We start from the raw sequence: 15,223 nt of genomic DNA on the forward strand, positions 1-15,223 counted from the left end.
TCAGAAGCGCCTGCTGGGGTGCCGGCCGTAGATCTCGTAAATCACCTCCATAATAGATCTTTTAGGAAGTCAATAAATGGACAGGGGGACTTTGTGCACAATGGGGCTTGTGCTTCACTTATCACCTAACGTGTGTCTTCTCTGGCCTTTAAGGTCAGAGGTCAGCTTGGCTTTGGGTTGGGACATAATCTGGTGGGCTGCACGGCTCTGCGCATGTAGATCTGATCACTCCCTACGTCACTACCAGTGACTACCACCAGAGGCAGCGAGTTTGACTGAATCTGAATCAATGAAAATAATGACCCTGGAATTATTTTTAAATGAACCATATGCAATGTTTCATTTAAAATGGTTGTAAGTAATTTCTAATTTACCTTAAGCAGAAACACTTTTTACTTTTTAAAGACGGTTGAGGGTGTGTGCATAAATCTGTTGGCACCTTTGGAAAAGGAGGATTTGGAATTTATGAAAACAAATTAATCTCTTTTTGAGCAGTATAACAAACCCCACACTCACTCTGAAAAAAATCCAACTTTTAATATGAGCAGATTCACATAGTGAGTAGAAAAATTTAAATTTAAGATTCTTTGTTTTTCAAAATCCCAGGAGGCCCAATTACTGGTACCAAAAACATTTTCTTTGAATTTTTAATTTTTTAGATTGATCAGGGTTTTTAGGAACTTCTAATTGTTAATACAAGCATTTCTGTTTACTTGATGAATAAATATGACTTGACACACCGGCCTACTGGACCAGGACCCAAATAGGTTTGTCTTGCCACAATAGAGAGCGCAGGACTATAAAGAAGGTGAAAATAATCCAATGTTCACTGCAAAAAATACAGCAGACAGTGGCATCTTGTGTTACCACGTCTCCATAACAACAAGTAGCCACTCTCTGTACATGCTAAGTGTTGTTGTTTAGAAGGCGTACTCAGAAAAAGCCTCTTCTGCACATGTAATGCCCTACCATTACAAAGGTAAACGTGAAATTTGATCAACTCAACAAGGATTTCGACTGGGACAAGGAACACTCCTGGTGGTTTTGATATGAAACAAAACGACACAAAGCTTGAAATGTTCTGTTATAAGTATAAAGGAGGATCTGTAATACTTTGTGTCAATATTACCTCCAAAAGATCCTGAGCATCTTGTAGGTATGTGGCAACATGGACTCCACCAGAAAACTGGGAGCTCCCTCTGCTCGATGATTTAAAACACATGGTCAAATCAACACAGACATAGAAATCATTCTCTTTCCGGAGCCATCTCAGTCTTCAGATACAACTGCTTTGGAAACTTGATGACCTGGAAAGATGAAAAGACCCAGTGCTCTGTACAATTTAAAGAAACTGTTTAAAAAGGAAACGTCAAAGATCCACGTCTCTGTATGCGCCATGGTGCAGGGTAAAACAAAAAAAGGGATTCACTACTGGCAAGATAGTGTCATAAAAGTCTCTCCATCTGTAACAAACGTATCTTCGAGCACCAAGATGCTGGGCTGCGTTCCGTTCCACGTTTGGTGTCGAGTCAGTTTGGTTTACCCGGTTTGTTTTCAAGCCATCCGTGGTCTGTGGCAAAAGGCTCATCAGCAGAGATTTACGCTTTGCTGAAGCGAGTATGTCAAACCCTTGACAGGCCTGTCACAGCAGATGATTTAGAGGAGTGTCAAGTGATCTTTCAGGTCACATTATCATCTGTCCTTCCCTCCTTTGTATGTCAGTGGCAAATATTTGGGCCCTTTTTTTATCTGCAGGATCAGGGAATTAAACACATAAGGTTTTAAGTAGCTTTTTCAACTTTTTCCTTTGGTGTGCATAGATATTTGTAAAAACAATCTAAAACTGTTGACAAGGTCTAAATATGTGCAGAGCTATACTATTTTATTGTGTGTGCATGCTGAATATTCTCCAGAGGAGCTGTGCTGATTGCATTCAGCAGATGCAGATGTGCAGTTCATTTCATGTTCTCCAGCAGGCGCAATTTCCAAAGTTTACAGCTGGAGCGCAGTGAATTGGAGCTGCTCTAATTTATACCAAATCACTGACAACTACTCAGAGTGTTTATCATGCGGATTGTGGCAAAGCCTGTTTTTTGGGTATATTACGGTACGCTTGCATTTTAATTCTTACAGTGTTTTGCATTTATGCATCACTATGCATGACTGAATATTTGGGTAAAATGCACAAACACTTGTGTCAACCATAAATAGAGGATGGTTGTACTATAAGTTTTTATATTAAACGATATAGCAATTCTGACACTAAGCTGTTAGATAATTATGGTATAACTTGTTTTGCTTACTTACTTATTTTTCCATGTTCATATTTTTGTCCTTTTTTGCAACACATATTGTATTATTTATTAAATGGCTGTTATGTTTTTGGCCACATAAAACGGTTTAATGCTGCTATTTAAGGCAGTGGACTAAACTCACTGTTACTTTGGAAAACATGATGCTTTGTTTGTAATCTTTGAATAGATTTCACAAAAATTCTTTATAGCCTACTTTGAGGCGAGAGGCTATCCGTCTTTATTGTGATTTTCATGTCAGACTATTTTTTCCATGCTCACACAAAATTATAAATTTAGAAATTAGACAGTCATTCAAATGCTAAAGCTAGTCACTAGCTACAGCTGGTGTTTTATTAGCAAGCTAAAGCTATGTAGTAGCATGTAGCTAAACCAACTTAACCCCTGCAGATGCTAAATTAAGCAGAGATTGTTCATTTGAATGTAACACAACAGACCAGGATTAACTCGAGCTGCGGCAAAAATACTTCCAGTATAAAACTGTGTGTGTGGGAAACATGTATCAGCAGATATTATAAGGACACAATTGCTGTAAACCCAAGACTAGTTTCAGGCAATGTCAAAGCAACGGTCTACAAACTTTTCAAGAGCTCCTTTGGGGTTGGTTGTCACATCTTTACACATCCAGTGAATTTAAGATAGTGTCATGGAATATTATTCTCAGTTGTTTTTCACTTTTAACAAATGTACAGAAAATGTTTTAATTTGACTTGGTTTTGACTTAATTATTCTATTCTACATAGAATAATTTGCATTTACAAAACTCATGATTGTTTTTATGAAGTGCTTTTCATCTCTAAACTAATATATAAAAAAAACCAAATCAACTTTTTTATTTTTATATTTTTACTGAAGCTTCACTGAAAACTATGCAAACAAGCTAACCTGCTGCTTGAGGCCTCCATGCCAGCAGAGCCTCCTGCAGTGCTTGGCTTCTCACACAGAATACACACTTGCACTTTCCATTTTTGTAGATATGTTTATGACAAATCAAACTACTTCTACATTGTAGGATCTCTTAAAAAATGCTAATATTTTAGGAATCTTAAGTGTTCAAGGGCATTAGCTGAAAGGAAAAGTTCACATGTCAGAATTGAAAACTAACTCATCTTGCATTAATCATTCATGCTGCTTTTTCTCTGTGCTGTTGTCCTATTCACACACACACACACACACACACACACACACACACACACACACACACACACACACACACAAAATCAAACAGCCAAATAAATAACATGTTTCCATGTTTGCCTTTAAGCAATAACTATGAGTGATTTGCTTAACTGGTTGGGCCCAAATCAAAATCTGTTGAGGTCCCCATATAATCTTGGGCCGGCTCTGCTGACAACTAACCCCAATATAAGCGTCGATGTCATAATTAATTAATTGTTATTTTTCACTTTCTTGCCAAAATGAGAAAGACAGCAATTGTGGGCCCGAATGTTGAGCTTTGATTAAATTAAGATATAGTTAGTGAATTTTTTAACTACGAACACTTCATAGAAGAATAAATGACAACTCAAACGTGTTCAACTGAGATTAACCCACTTTGGTCTGTCTAATTTACAAAAATTGTTACTGGGAGCTTCTTCAAGGTCCTCGAGTTTTCACCAACATCCTTATTTAGAACAGTTTCCTATAAAACAACGCGTATGGGTTCTATTGGTGTAAAACCTGTAATTAGCCCGAACATTTGTAGCCTTTTCACCCACTCGACTTTAGTCCTCACGCGACACCCAACAACAGCGCGAGCGGTGTCGCAACAAACTCTGTACCGTCACGTAGGATCTCGCGCCCATCAGTCAGGCTGATATGCAACACCTGCGGCCGGCTGTCTGTGCTTATCGCTCGGCTTGGCGTCTCCGGGGGCACCGCTGTACGACCAGAAGGTTAAAAAAAAACAAGAAAATAAATTAATACATTAGTTAAAACATAAATGGCTTTTTTTCTACGGGGAATAAGGTTTTCATGACAGCCTTAATAACAAAAAATGAACAGTTTTGTATTTCACTAGCTTTAATAAAGTGTGACATTGCCGTTTTTAATATTTCTCTTTGTAGCGAGCCGTCATTTTGGTGAAAACTTTGACGTTGATGAGTGTGTGGCACATTTTGTTAAAACACTGACTAAAGACATTTTTAAAATGAACAAAACGCGACAGCTAACTTTTAAGTCCTACATTTCTTAGGCTATAAGTAACCATTGCCGTGTACACGTTATAAAAAAATATTAATTAAAAAAATTAAATATTAGCATTAGCCCATATTTTTGGCCATTGCAGGAAAACAACCAAACAAAAATGATACAACCAATTAGCCGTGATTTGAGAGAGTGGAAACATTATTTAACCTCTGACACCTTTACAAGCCATTTAACAGTCAGAGGTCAGGGCCCCCCTCTCACCCCCGGCATCATTTTTCCATGCTCTCTGCTCTATGGGAGCCAAAAGGAAAAGAAGAAAAAAAAACTATCATGATGAATCATTAGGTAACGCTTTCCTTTGAATCTTTGACAGCCACAAATCCACAAAGCCGAATTTTTCTCCCAAAGAGATTAACCTTGACAACAAAGCATTCCTCATAGGACTTCAGAGATGAGATGGCTGGAAATGGCTGCACGGACAAGCAGAGGGGTCACATTCTCAAAATATCACCGAGTGTCACATTATAAATGAGTGATGATATCCGTCTGGGGGGAGAATGGGAGGTGCTGGGGTTGAAATGAAAAATAAAGGCTGCATAAGATGCAAGCTCAAATGTCCAACAGGTAAGCTAAATCTATTCTCAAAGCGCTTATGATTTCTTCTTTCCTTATAAAGTTTTAAATAGTTTTACTCCAAAAAGAACAAGAAAATCTAAATCCTTTATGTGAAATAAAAATAATTGCAAGCGGTAAACCCAGAGTCACTTTAGCAGTTCAGTTTGGCTAAAAGGTGAATGTGTGTGTGTGTGTCTCTTTTCATATTTCACCATTTGAATCATTCCCATGTTTAGACAGCTTTCAAATCTTGGCTGCCAATAACTGCAGAAGCAGCAGACTTCAACAGGGCAAATCCGGTCGGACCGTGCTATCAGAGAGGCAAGCCTGTTTTTTTCCCTTTAAACCATTCCCCGCTTTTTTGTGCAGGGAGCACTTCAAATGGAAGATCAGCACAGAGACCCTTTCGTTTGGATGAATTACAAGAATTTAATGTTTATTTTACAGATACAGAAGAGCTCTTCCTGCTTTGTTTTTATTTACTGAGAATTGCTGCACGTCAGTGCCATGGTACAAGCTACTCAGAGCGGCTCGAGGTGTTTATAAATTTTTTTTAAAAAAGCAAATTTTCTCCTTTTAAGCAAAAAAAATCAATTTCGGTGTATTTTTGACATCCTCTCCGATGAGCTCAACATGCAAACATCTCGTCTACTAACCTAGACGGTTCGTGGGCGCTATATAACGTATGGCTTTTTTTTTTTAAAGCAATAAAAACAAAGCAAATCAAAAAGTGCATCAAAAAGAGAAAAAAATAAATCAATCCCAGTCTGTAATCAAAAGTCTTGTCCATCTTAAAGAACGGGGTCCTCCTTTTCCTCCTCACTGCCTGATGGCTTAACGTCTTGTGCTGCTCGAGCAGGAGCTCTTTCCATTCAGGTTCAAAGGTCAAAGTTGACCCATTTGAGGGCTTAGAACAGGCGTCCATGCTTAGATGCATTTCCTTTAAATAAATATGACAGGATTTATCCAGCAGAGGGGAGTCTCAGCCTCTGATTAAACCCCACGTGTTGCAGAAACCATCGCCTGAATGAGCCGTGTTGCTGTTCCTGTCCACCTAGTTTTCCCACAGTGCTTTGCGTCATTATCCTTGACGGACAGCAGTCATTATCTGGGTCCGTAGTCGTAGTTAGACGGGCCGCTGGTTGCCGAGTACATGTTAGTTGTGGCGGGATTCATGTGGTGATGGTACGTGTGTCCCCTGATGCTCGGTAAAGGGTAAGGCGAAGGCCTGGTCTTAGCTCCGAGGTAGTGTTCGTAAGCGGTGGGGTACTTGTAGGGGTGATGGTGCAGGGTGTCCGGGGGCAGTGGGTGGGGATCGGGCCGGAGGTCGTGGGGAGGGCTCGGTCGGCCGCTCGTCAGCGGCACGGCGTGCAGGCCGCCTGGGACGGGCAGAGCCGGGCTGAGGACACGTGACATCAGCTGGTGGGCCGGGTCGGCATGAATTGGGGTGCCGCTGGGGTCTCCTTCATATTCCCGTCTGGCATCTTCTGTGAGGGTTCAGAAAAATGAAGAAGTTAGAAAAAAAAACAGACTGAAATGCCAGGAATATTGTTATTTTGAGATCACTTCCAAGTAATAGAATGGTAACGGTTTAATAATGCAAGTAAATATCAATAAACTTTCATTTCTAACAAATGTTTAACATTGGAACTAGAGGGGATTTTACATGTTCAAAATAAATAAACAAAACCACCAAAACCAACAGATAAAATGGATGCTGAAGTTTAAATAAACAAAATTGTCCTTCAAAAAAGAGGCTAGTTGAGACCAAACCACCAGACTGAAGACGTTTGTCATCCAGTCTTTGGTAGAACGAGAGAAAAGAGAAAAATAAGCATGCAAATGGAAATTATTGAGCTTGTTTTAATTAATCATGCAATTAATTTATTGCAAACGCCTTAACAATAAGTTTCTTTAGAGATATTTTAAAAGCCTGTTCTTATTTCTACAAAATTAGCAGTATAGTGAAAACCCTTTCTATGTCTAGATGAAAGTATGGACCAAAAAATAATTGCAAATTGGATTAAAAATATAGAGAATAATACTAATGATACAAATAAAATCACAGAATTTTTTTTTGGTTTATCTCTGGAATAAATTCCAAAAATAACCATAAACACAGAATTAAAAACAAAAACAAAGATAATTGTGGCAGCTACAATAAAACTCTTGGATTCTAAAAACATTTGAAGTTTATTCTAAGCTCATGAGTACATCACTCATTACTTCAGATTATATATATTAAAAAAAATCTAATTTTCCTTCCAGTCTTTGTAGCGTTCTCTGAATCTGTGGTCGGTTATGCAACATAACCTTTATTATGTTGCCAGCGCATGACATAGGCTGACTGATTTTTAATGTTTAATTTAAAACCAACAATGGGCTGATACAGCAAATGCACTACTGCACTTCAGTCGAGGGAAAGACGTAAAGAAAAAAAAGCCCAACAGCTGACAGAAATACAGCACCACAAACACAGAAGAGCTCAGCCAGCCTCTGCTGGATATTCGATCGCTGGCAAGAAGCTTGAAGTGAAACAAAGCGCGAGCTGCAGACCTTTTTCAGTGCCGTTCTGCTGAGGGGGAGATGACATTGGGTTTCTTGTTCTGGCGAAGGCACTCATTATTGGCAGGGAGCCTGGCCTGTGATTCCTGGGCCTGCAGCGGGAGATTGGAGTCGGTTTCAAAGTCACTTAAGGATTGTCAAGGGCACAGTTTCTTTCGATGTTAAGGGGATGACAACTCATTTTAATATTCTGGACTGATGTGTGTGAGGATCATTTTACAGTGGAGGAATAGAAAGTGAATGTCATGTAGAAGGACAAGAATAAAGTAATCCAAAAATAGAGAAATAATCCAAAACACTACTGATTTTGATTCATGTGTTCTAAAAATAAAAACATGACTTAATAATAAATATTTTGAAAAAGTCCTTATTTCATTCATCTGACACACTGGGAGTAGAGCAAATTCAGCAACAGACAAACACAGTTGACTGACTTTCAAACAATATCCTGTGATTTCTGCAATTCATCAGTTTCTAAAATAAAATCCACCCATGTAGCACCTCTGTACATAACCAAAACAAAACATATATATTTATTCAGTTTTTATGACTTGTGAAAACATGACCATGACTGTGTAATGTTTGAGTATAATAAAGCTCACCAGTCCTCTGGGTCACAGTCCCTGAAGCCCTTTGCAAACGGATTACTGGCGATCTTCAGCTGTGTGATCTGCAAAGCAACAGAAAACACCAAAATAATCTCAGTGCTTAACACTCCATCTTCTCGATTTAGAAAGTGATTTGAAAAATTATTAAAATACTATTATATTTATTAATAATGCTACTATTTTTAAAACGATTTTTTGTATTATTGGCTTGTCATTTTAATAAAAGTGTCATAAATTGTTGCAGAAACGTTTCCAACTCTCGGCTTTTGCTTTTATTACAAACAAAACAAGTTTGCTGCTCATTTCTGAAAATCCATAAAATTTTAACTGAAATTAAGTAATCCCTATTTTTTTTTATTGGTGAACTCTGACTGAATATTGATAAGAAAAAAAGCTGATTTGTTTTTCCAGAAAACTAATAAACACACTGACGTATGACTCTAAACATCCGGAGAGGACGGCTGACGTAAAAGAAGATGGCACTAATTGTTCTGAACCAAACACGCTCCAAAAAACGCGAATGGTTTCTGGTATCGATTATTTATTCATTAAAAAAAAAAAAAAAAAAAGGCATAAACGTAAATTTGGAACTATTTGTTTTAAATGTACCAGCGCGGTAAATACGCACTTAATGCGTAAACGCAATGCCGCGCGCTGACTACACCGCAGACTTTACGCGGGGCGGTAAACGCCTCTTACCCGGTGGTTCTGGTACGCTGTGACCGCCGTGAAGCGAGTCTCTTCAAAAACAAACGTCTTATAATTTTCCTCTGCGTATTTCTCACTGTCCTTGCGGGGATCCACGTAAACCACATGGAACCTGGGCTGGTAGCGGTGCATGGAGTTCAGGATGATCTGGAAAATAACATCAAAGTTAGAAGGAGACCAAGTTTGGTTTATATTACAAAGACTTTTAAATGCTCTTTAAATGACGGCAGTAAAAACTAACAAACTGCTGTGACCAGAATGTATGAATAAACAAAAGAAAAAAAAAAAAAAATCAGTAAAAATACATTAAATACATATTTAACCAAACATGGGATTATTAGAAATAGTTTACAAAAAATAAAAATAAATAAATAAATAAATAATAAAAAACGCTATTAAGTTTACAATCACTCTTTGAAAGAAAATCCAATTTTGTCTGCACCGTACACAGGTCAGCTAATAAACTGTTGAATATACCTAAATGAACAATAAGTTATCGTCCATGAAGAAAATATTATGTATGCTGAACGCACGGACCTGCATGTCCATATCCATTCTATTTAGTCCATTATTTCATTACTAAGAGGCGTCAAGAGTAGTGAAATTACTTTTAGGATGCAAAATGACCCGCAATGCCATTTCAACGAATAAATCACCATTATACAAAATATCCTGTTAATTCATCGAAAACAATATTCAATAACTCTCTGATGGTATATTTTCAGTTTATGATACCACAAATACTATCCATGTTGTGCTAAATTATGTTCCTTATTTTTTTAAACTCCGCGAAGATGAGTTTAATTGCTTTTTTGCTGAAACATTTGGCTTTATCTCGATCACCGTGACGCGGAACAAACAGCACCGGTTTGTTCCTCGGCGCAGCTCGGTTTCCTCGCCCGGCTGTACTTACATGTCCGTTGTCGTCCAACAGGTTGTTTGTTAGCTTGAGCTTATCGAAGGAGACGATCTGCTTCATCCACTGAGCGCCCTTGGCTGGAGAGTCCGGATGGTAATGCACCCTCCCCGGTGTGGCAGGATCAGCTTTACCCGCCACCAGCCACGACGAGCTGTGGAAAGCATACCTGGAAGGGTAATTAAAAAAAAAAAAAAAAAAAAAAAGTATATTAATAGCTTTATGCAACTTTATGTGTGCAAAAATATCACTCAGTTAAGGCGAAGAAAATCGGAAATGAAAGTTTAGTCAAATGAAACTGTGTGGACAAAACATTTATGTGATTTATGTAATCCCCAAAATACGGTGAATTTAAGCTCATTAATTATGGAAGCTTTTTTGTGTGTGTGCGTGTTTTAGTCCAACTTTGTTGCCTGTAAATGTTCGCCTTTCTGCCTTTTATCTTTGCATCAATTGTTTCTCTATCTGATTAAATTTAATGCGCGCCCTAAAACAAAAATAAACACTCGCAGAGAGAAAATAGCGGAAAGAAAGAGGAAGACGTTACCTGTATCGCTTGTCGTCTACAGGCAGGAAGTCCATCAGCAGCATATAGTCTGCCATGGGATCCATCCCGAAGATTTTTACTTGGAAAGTTGGAAACATTCTCCTGAGAGGGAAGAGAAAACCACAGATTCACTGTTTAATTCTTTATCTTCAACTTGTATTTCCTTCACTATATATGACGTAAGGCCCCGTTTCCCTACAGGCCGATTATTAGCGCGCTTTAGTCGTTGACTAAATTGCATCGACTTTTGTGGAGGGGAAAAAAGTGCATATTTGCATAAGTATAAATGCCAGCAGGCATTTTGCTGGGATACGTTGAGCTCAGGGCCCCATTTAGCCTGAAACTGCAGGCAGGAAAACATAACTGTGATTATTAAAAATCCTGCAACCACGTCATGCGTAACTGGACAAAGTCCCTCCAAATGCTGCCACGTATATGATGTGTTTTCTGCTGCACTTAGACTTTTTTCTGCCCCTTAGTATATTTCTACTTCTTATGCTGCCTTTTGACAAATCCCAGATATTTTCATGCTAGAGCAAATGTAAATACACACCCGCATCCGGGTGCTAATCTGGGTAGTTACTCAGTCGATTCTGAATCGGAACTTTTTGTTTGCACAAAGAGGGAACAGTTGGATATTAATAAAACATTCGTCTAATGCACAATATCATCCTCGCGTCCTGAAACAAATACATTTGTGTTATATCTTTCGGGAGGTGTGCTGCGATTCTGCAGGATTATAGTTTTTTTTTTTTTTCTTTTTTTTCTTGCCGAGCCTCTTTCTACCACATAAAGCTTGTTTTCACCCTAAAAGTTGCTCAAGAATCCGAGAGGAAAGTTGAGTAATCCACCAGTCGAGTCAGTGAAAGGGATCCCAAAATCAACGCTCAATTAACGTCAGTGTTGTGGCTAGGTGAGGCTGAAGGAGCTTTTAAAGTGCTCTGCAGCAGATCTCCTTTCTCCTGTCAGACAGCACGGAGAGAAGAAACTCAAGCCTCCCATTCAGGCTGCAGGCTGCTTTCCCCTTATTATTACCTCTGCATTCTGACAATAGTAATAATAAAAGTGTGTTTCCTATAGTCGACTCAGTGTTATGTTTCATATTTCAGATTATTTATTTTTTTTTTTTAATGGGCCGAATTTACCAATAGAATACCATCAAATTATTTTTTGTTATAATTTAGCCCCCTTTTTTTTGTTTTTTACGGAGGAAGAGTTTAAAACTAAAAAGCAACGAGATACAATAAATAACGAAGCAACGTCGTATTTTCACTTTGAGGCGCGTTAAAGCAACAATATTCAACATAATGGCGTGAAATTGATGCTCACGATGACGAAATGCAGCGGAGACAATCTTCTTATTTTAAAACAGCAGTATCAGGTATTTATTGCAGACATATTCTACACCAAACGAAAGCCTGGAAATGTGTTCCTTTATAATTCAAATAAACTAAAGGGGGAATGTTTTATTAAAGCTGTCTAATTCTGGGAGAAACTTCGGTTACACAGTCGCGGAATTGCATATGTGCTTTTTAAAGAAACAGTAGGGAATTATAAAAATATATGTATCTAATGTATAATGCATATGAAAGCCTAATAAAAATAATTAGACCTCAACTCGTATTCGGTGGTGACGAATGGTGGTTATGATTTCCTTGTTAGATTTTTTCTTTTTTTTAATTATTATTAATAATAATAGTTGTAACAATAATTTTCGTGTCGTCTCTGGCGCGTGATGTTCATGCACTATTGTGGTGACTTGTTACAGTAGAACATGTCCGATCCTCTTTCTCTCTCTGGTCGGAGCTTTAGTCTCACCTGCCAGCCTTGGTAACGATCATCTCCGTGCCCAGCTGGTTAAACTCGTCCCACAAAGCCTTCATCTCCAGCTGGACGCTAATGTTGGCCACCTTGGGGTTTTTCTTCACGATGCTCTTGCTGTTCGGCGTGGAGCTGGAGGACGACGACGAGCAGTTAGGAGTCCCGCCGTCGCTCGCCGGGCCCTGGCTCTGGCCCGGGTTGGAGCCCGGGTAGTTGTAGTTGTGCTGGGCGGCCGGGCAGGGCTCGAAGTGGGACTCATGTTGGCTGTACGGGTCCCCGGGGGACGGGGAGAGGTGGTAGCCCCCCGGCGTGTTGAGGCTGCTCAGGCTGCTCGTCGTGAAGGCTGCAACATCGCAAAAATGGGACAGCTGCGTCAGCCACGGGCTGGATATGGCTGAAATCATCCCAGAAAACTGCTTTTTTTTTTTTTTTTTTTTTTTTTACTCTTTAAAAGTCGACTAAAACACAAACGGTAAAAAGAAAAAAAAAGAGAAGAAAAAACAGAAGCAGGGTCGAATAATTCTCCGATGAAAGGTGGGAGGCTTAAAAACAGCCCTTTCTGCTCAAAAACGGATCATTTAGTCCTCGGAGTTGCGTCCAATGCGAGCTCAGCCTGACTAAAAACTTCCTGATCTAAACCAGCAGAATTCCCCAAAGTGACGAAAGGTTTCCAAAAAGTAGGAAAAAAAATGAGAGAGAACCCACGGCGAGTCGCTGAACTGCTCTCAGATACGCGCTGCTTCGAGTCCGTGTGAGCTGCTTTTTTTTGCCCCCCTTCAGATCGATTGCGCTCTGACGTTGTGCGCTGTGTGTTAACACCGCAGCGCAGTCTCCTCTCTTATCTGACGCAGAGGGCCTCCCCTTCGCGATAAAAACCGGTTCTTATTTCTATTTAGATAAGGAACTGCAGGTAATGTGCCTTTTCCTCGCCCTGGGACGAGACTGATTGACACCGAAGTGCGCCCCTTCTTCTTTTTTCTTTAATGGCCTTTCCGGCACCCATTGAACTTTTTGGATAAGGGTATCGCCCACATTTGCCCCCCGTTAACAAACAAAAGATGATCTGGCCTGCAGAGAGGAGTGCGAGGTAAACACTGATTTGCATGAACAAACAAACAGGCTGCCGGTGACTTGTCGCGCTCCCAGTTTATGGACAAATACACGAGTGGGATGGATTTGCACTCGCCCCCCCAAGGAGGCTGGTGATTATTATGGTCTGTTTTTACCATTACGCACGGGGTGCCCCTGTAAACCCTCCTCCTATTGGCTTCTTCCTCGACGTGATCTTCGCGAATTAGTGCTGACTCTGAACGCTGCGGGGATTTGGAAGCTTTTGTCTGCACTTTCCTCCCTGCTGAAATCAGTGCAACGGTGATCAACTGCAGCAGTTTCCGCCCTCTCTTTAATCATCCCCTTCCATGCATCCAAGTGTTTTCTTTTATTATTATTTTGTATATATATTTTTGCGTTATCTACACAGATTTACCTTCCATTTCCCGGGTGACAGTGCTGTAGTGCATTTTACAGTAACTCCGGCTGTCCAGACCGGCGCCTTGTTTGTCAAACGCCGTGTTTCCTGCTTGCTCTGCAGCCGAAATCAGAGAGGCAATACTGAAAGCATTCGCCTTTGGAGAGAGGGGACCAATGTCGTCCATAGACAACTGACCGAGTCGTTATAAGCCGACCCGCCTCCTCCTCTTTCTACTTCACCACCACCTCTTCCTCTGCCTTCCAGCCGCGCAGAAAGCAGAAGAAGGCGGCTCTGCGCGGTGCAGATGAACATGCGCCAAAAAGGAAGTTTCTCACATTCCGCCACCGGCCGCCGCGCAGTGCGAGAGTTTGGCTTGAAGCGCTCCCCTTGAAAGTTGTCCAGGTACAAAGGGTTTCCCCGAACGGATCGAAGTGTGGTGCATCCGTAAAGAGTGATCTGTCCTCGCTTCTCCTCCGATCACCGGCAGGGTGTTGTTGCCTGAGCCGCGCTACGAAGAGAATCCACTGCTGCCACGAGAATGTCAAAAGTGAGCGAGACAGATCCACGCCTCCCCACCCCCACCCCACCAACCCCTGCACAACTGCAGGAAAAACGCGTCCTGCACTCTGCGCTCAATGTTTTATTTCGATAAGTTCTTGTCACTCATTTGAATTGAATAGCAACGTCACTGAACGCCCGTGCGCCTCTTTCTCCTCCTCAGTAAAGACTTGCTTTAGGTGCGTGCGCGCGTTTCAGCGACCTGAGCTCCGTAGAGCCTCCAGCATGCACCGAGGCTACATGTGAAGCTGAAACATCTTAGTTGAGTTTAAGTTCAGTCGGAAACCTTAACAGCAGATACGTCTCTTCTATTGTGAACATCTAAGTGATTCTTGATATTGAGACAAAGAGACGTTGCTGATACTGAACGTTCTTGAAGGACTTACAACTTTTAGATATTTGGAGAACTTAGTGCACACTTTTTAAACTCAGGGATGTTTTTTTTATACTCATCATAAGGAACAATATTGTAAATAATCTCTTCAGCAAGAATATTTACTCCTTGCACAACCTGCTGTATTGCGACTGATGCATTTTACTGAAAAACAAAAACAGTCTTTGGTCAGTAAACAAACTGAGATGCTGAATGAGTTTCTGCAGGCCTGAGCTGGACTTGACCTCTAGGCCTCCTGGCCCGATCCTCCTTCTGCTGCTTCTATCGGGGCTCAGCCACATGTGCGGCCGCTTAAGGTGAATTTAATTTGTAGACGTTGAAGCGATGGGAGCGGATAGCATTTATTTTAACTCTGTTGGTCAACAGGAAGCCAGTAATGGGATGAAGCGGACAGAGGATTTCAGCCCTGTTTGTTTTGGATGTTGCTCAGTGGGAGGCAGAGAGCATAAACAAACTACTGACACATGCTGTTTGGATCAGATAGACTGATAGATAGATAGATAGATAGATAGATAGATAGATAGATAGATAGATAGATAGATAGATAGATAGATAGATAG

General features: G+C 40.3%; 1 protein-coding gene across 1 annotated transcript; it reads right to left on the minus strand.

Annotated features, from left to right (window-relative positions):
• Positions 1-5,479: 5,479 nt before the first annotated feature.
• On the minus strand, positions 5,480-14,279 carry LOC114154237 (T-box transcription factor 1). The gene is made up of 8 exons (XM_028033155.1): positions 13,727-14,279; positions 12,238-12,583; positions 10,420-10,521; positions 9,870-10,041; positions 8,948-9,103; positions 8,243-8,310; positions 7,632-7,732; positions 5,480-6,562 (listed from the first exon to the last, which is right to left on the minus strand). The coding sequence occupies exons 1-8, from the start codon at positions 13,893-13,895 to the stop codon at positions 6,180-6,182; spliced, it is 1,497 nt and encodes a 498-aa protein (XP_027888956.1). The 5' UTR covers positions 13,896-14,279; the 3' UTR covers positions 5,480-6,179.
• Between the last annotated feature and the right edge of the window lie 944 nt (positions 14,280-15,223).

This window comes from Xiphophorus couchianus, chromosome 12 (genome assembly GCF_001444195.1).
Source record: "Xiphophorus couchianus chromosome 12, X_couchianus-1.0, whole genome shotgun sequence".
Lineage (NCBI taxonomy): Eukaryota > Metazoa > Chordata > Actinopteri > Cyprinodontiformes > Poeciliidae > Xiphophorus > Xiphophorus couchianus.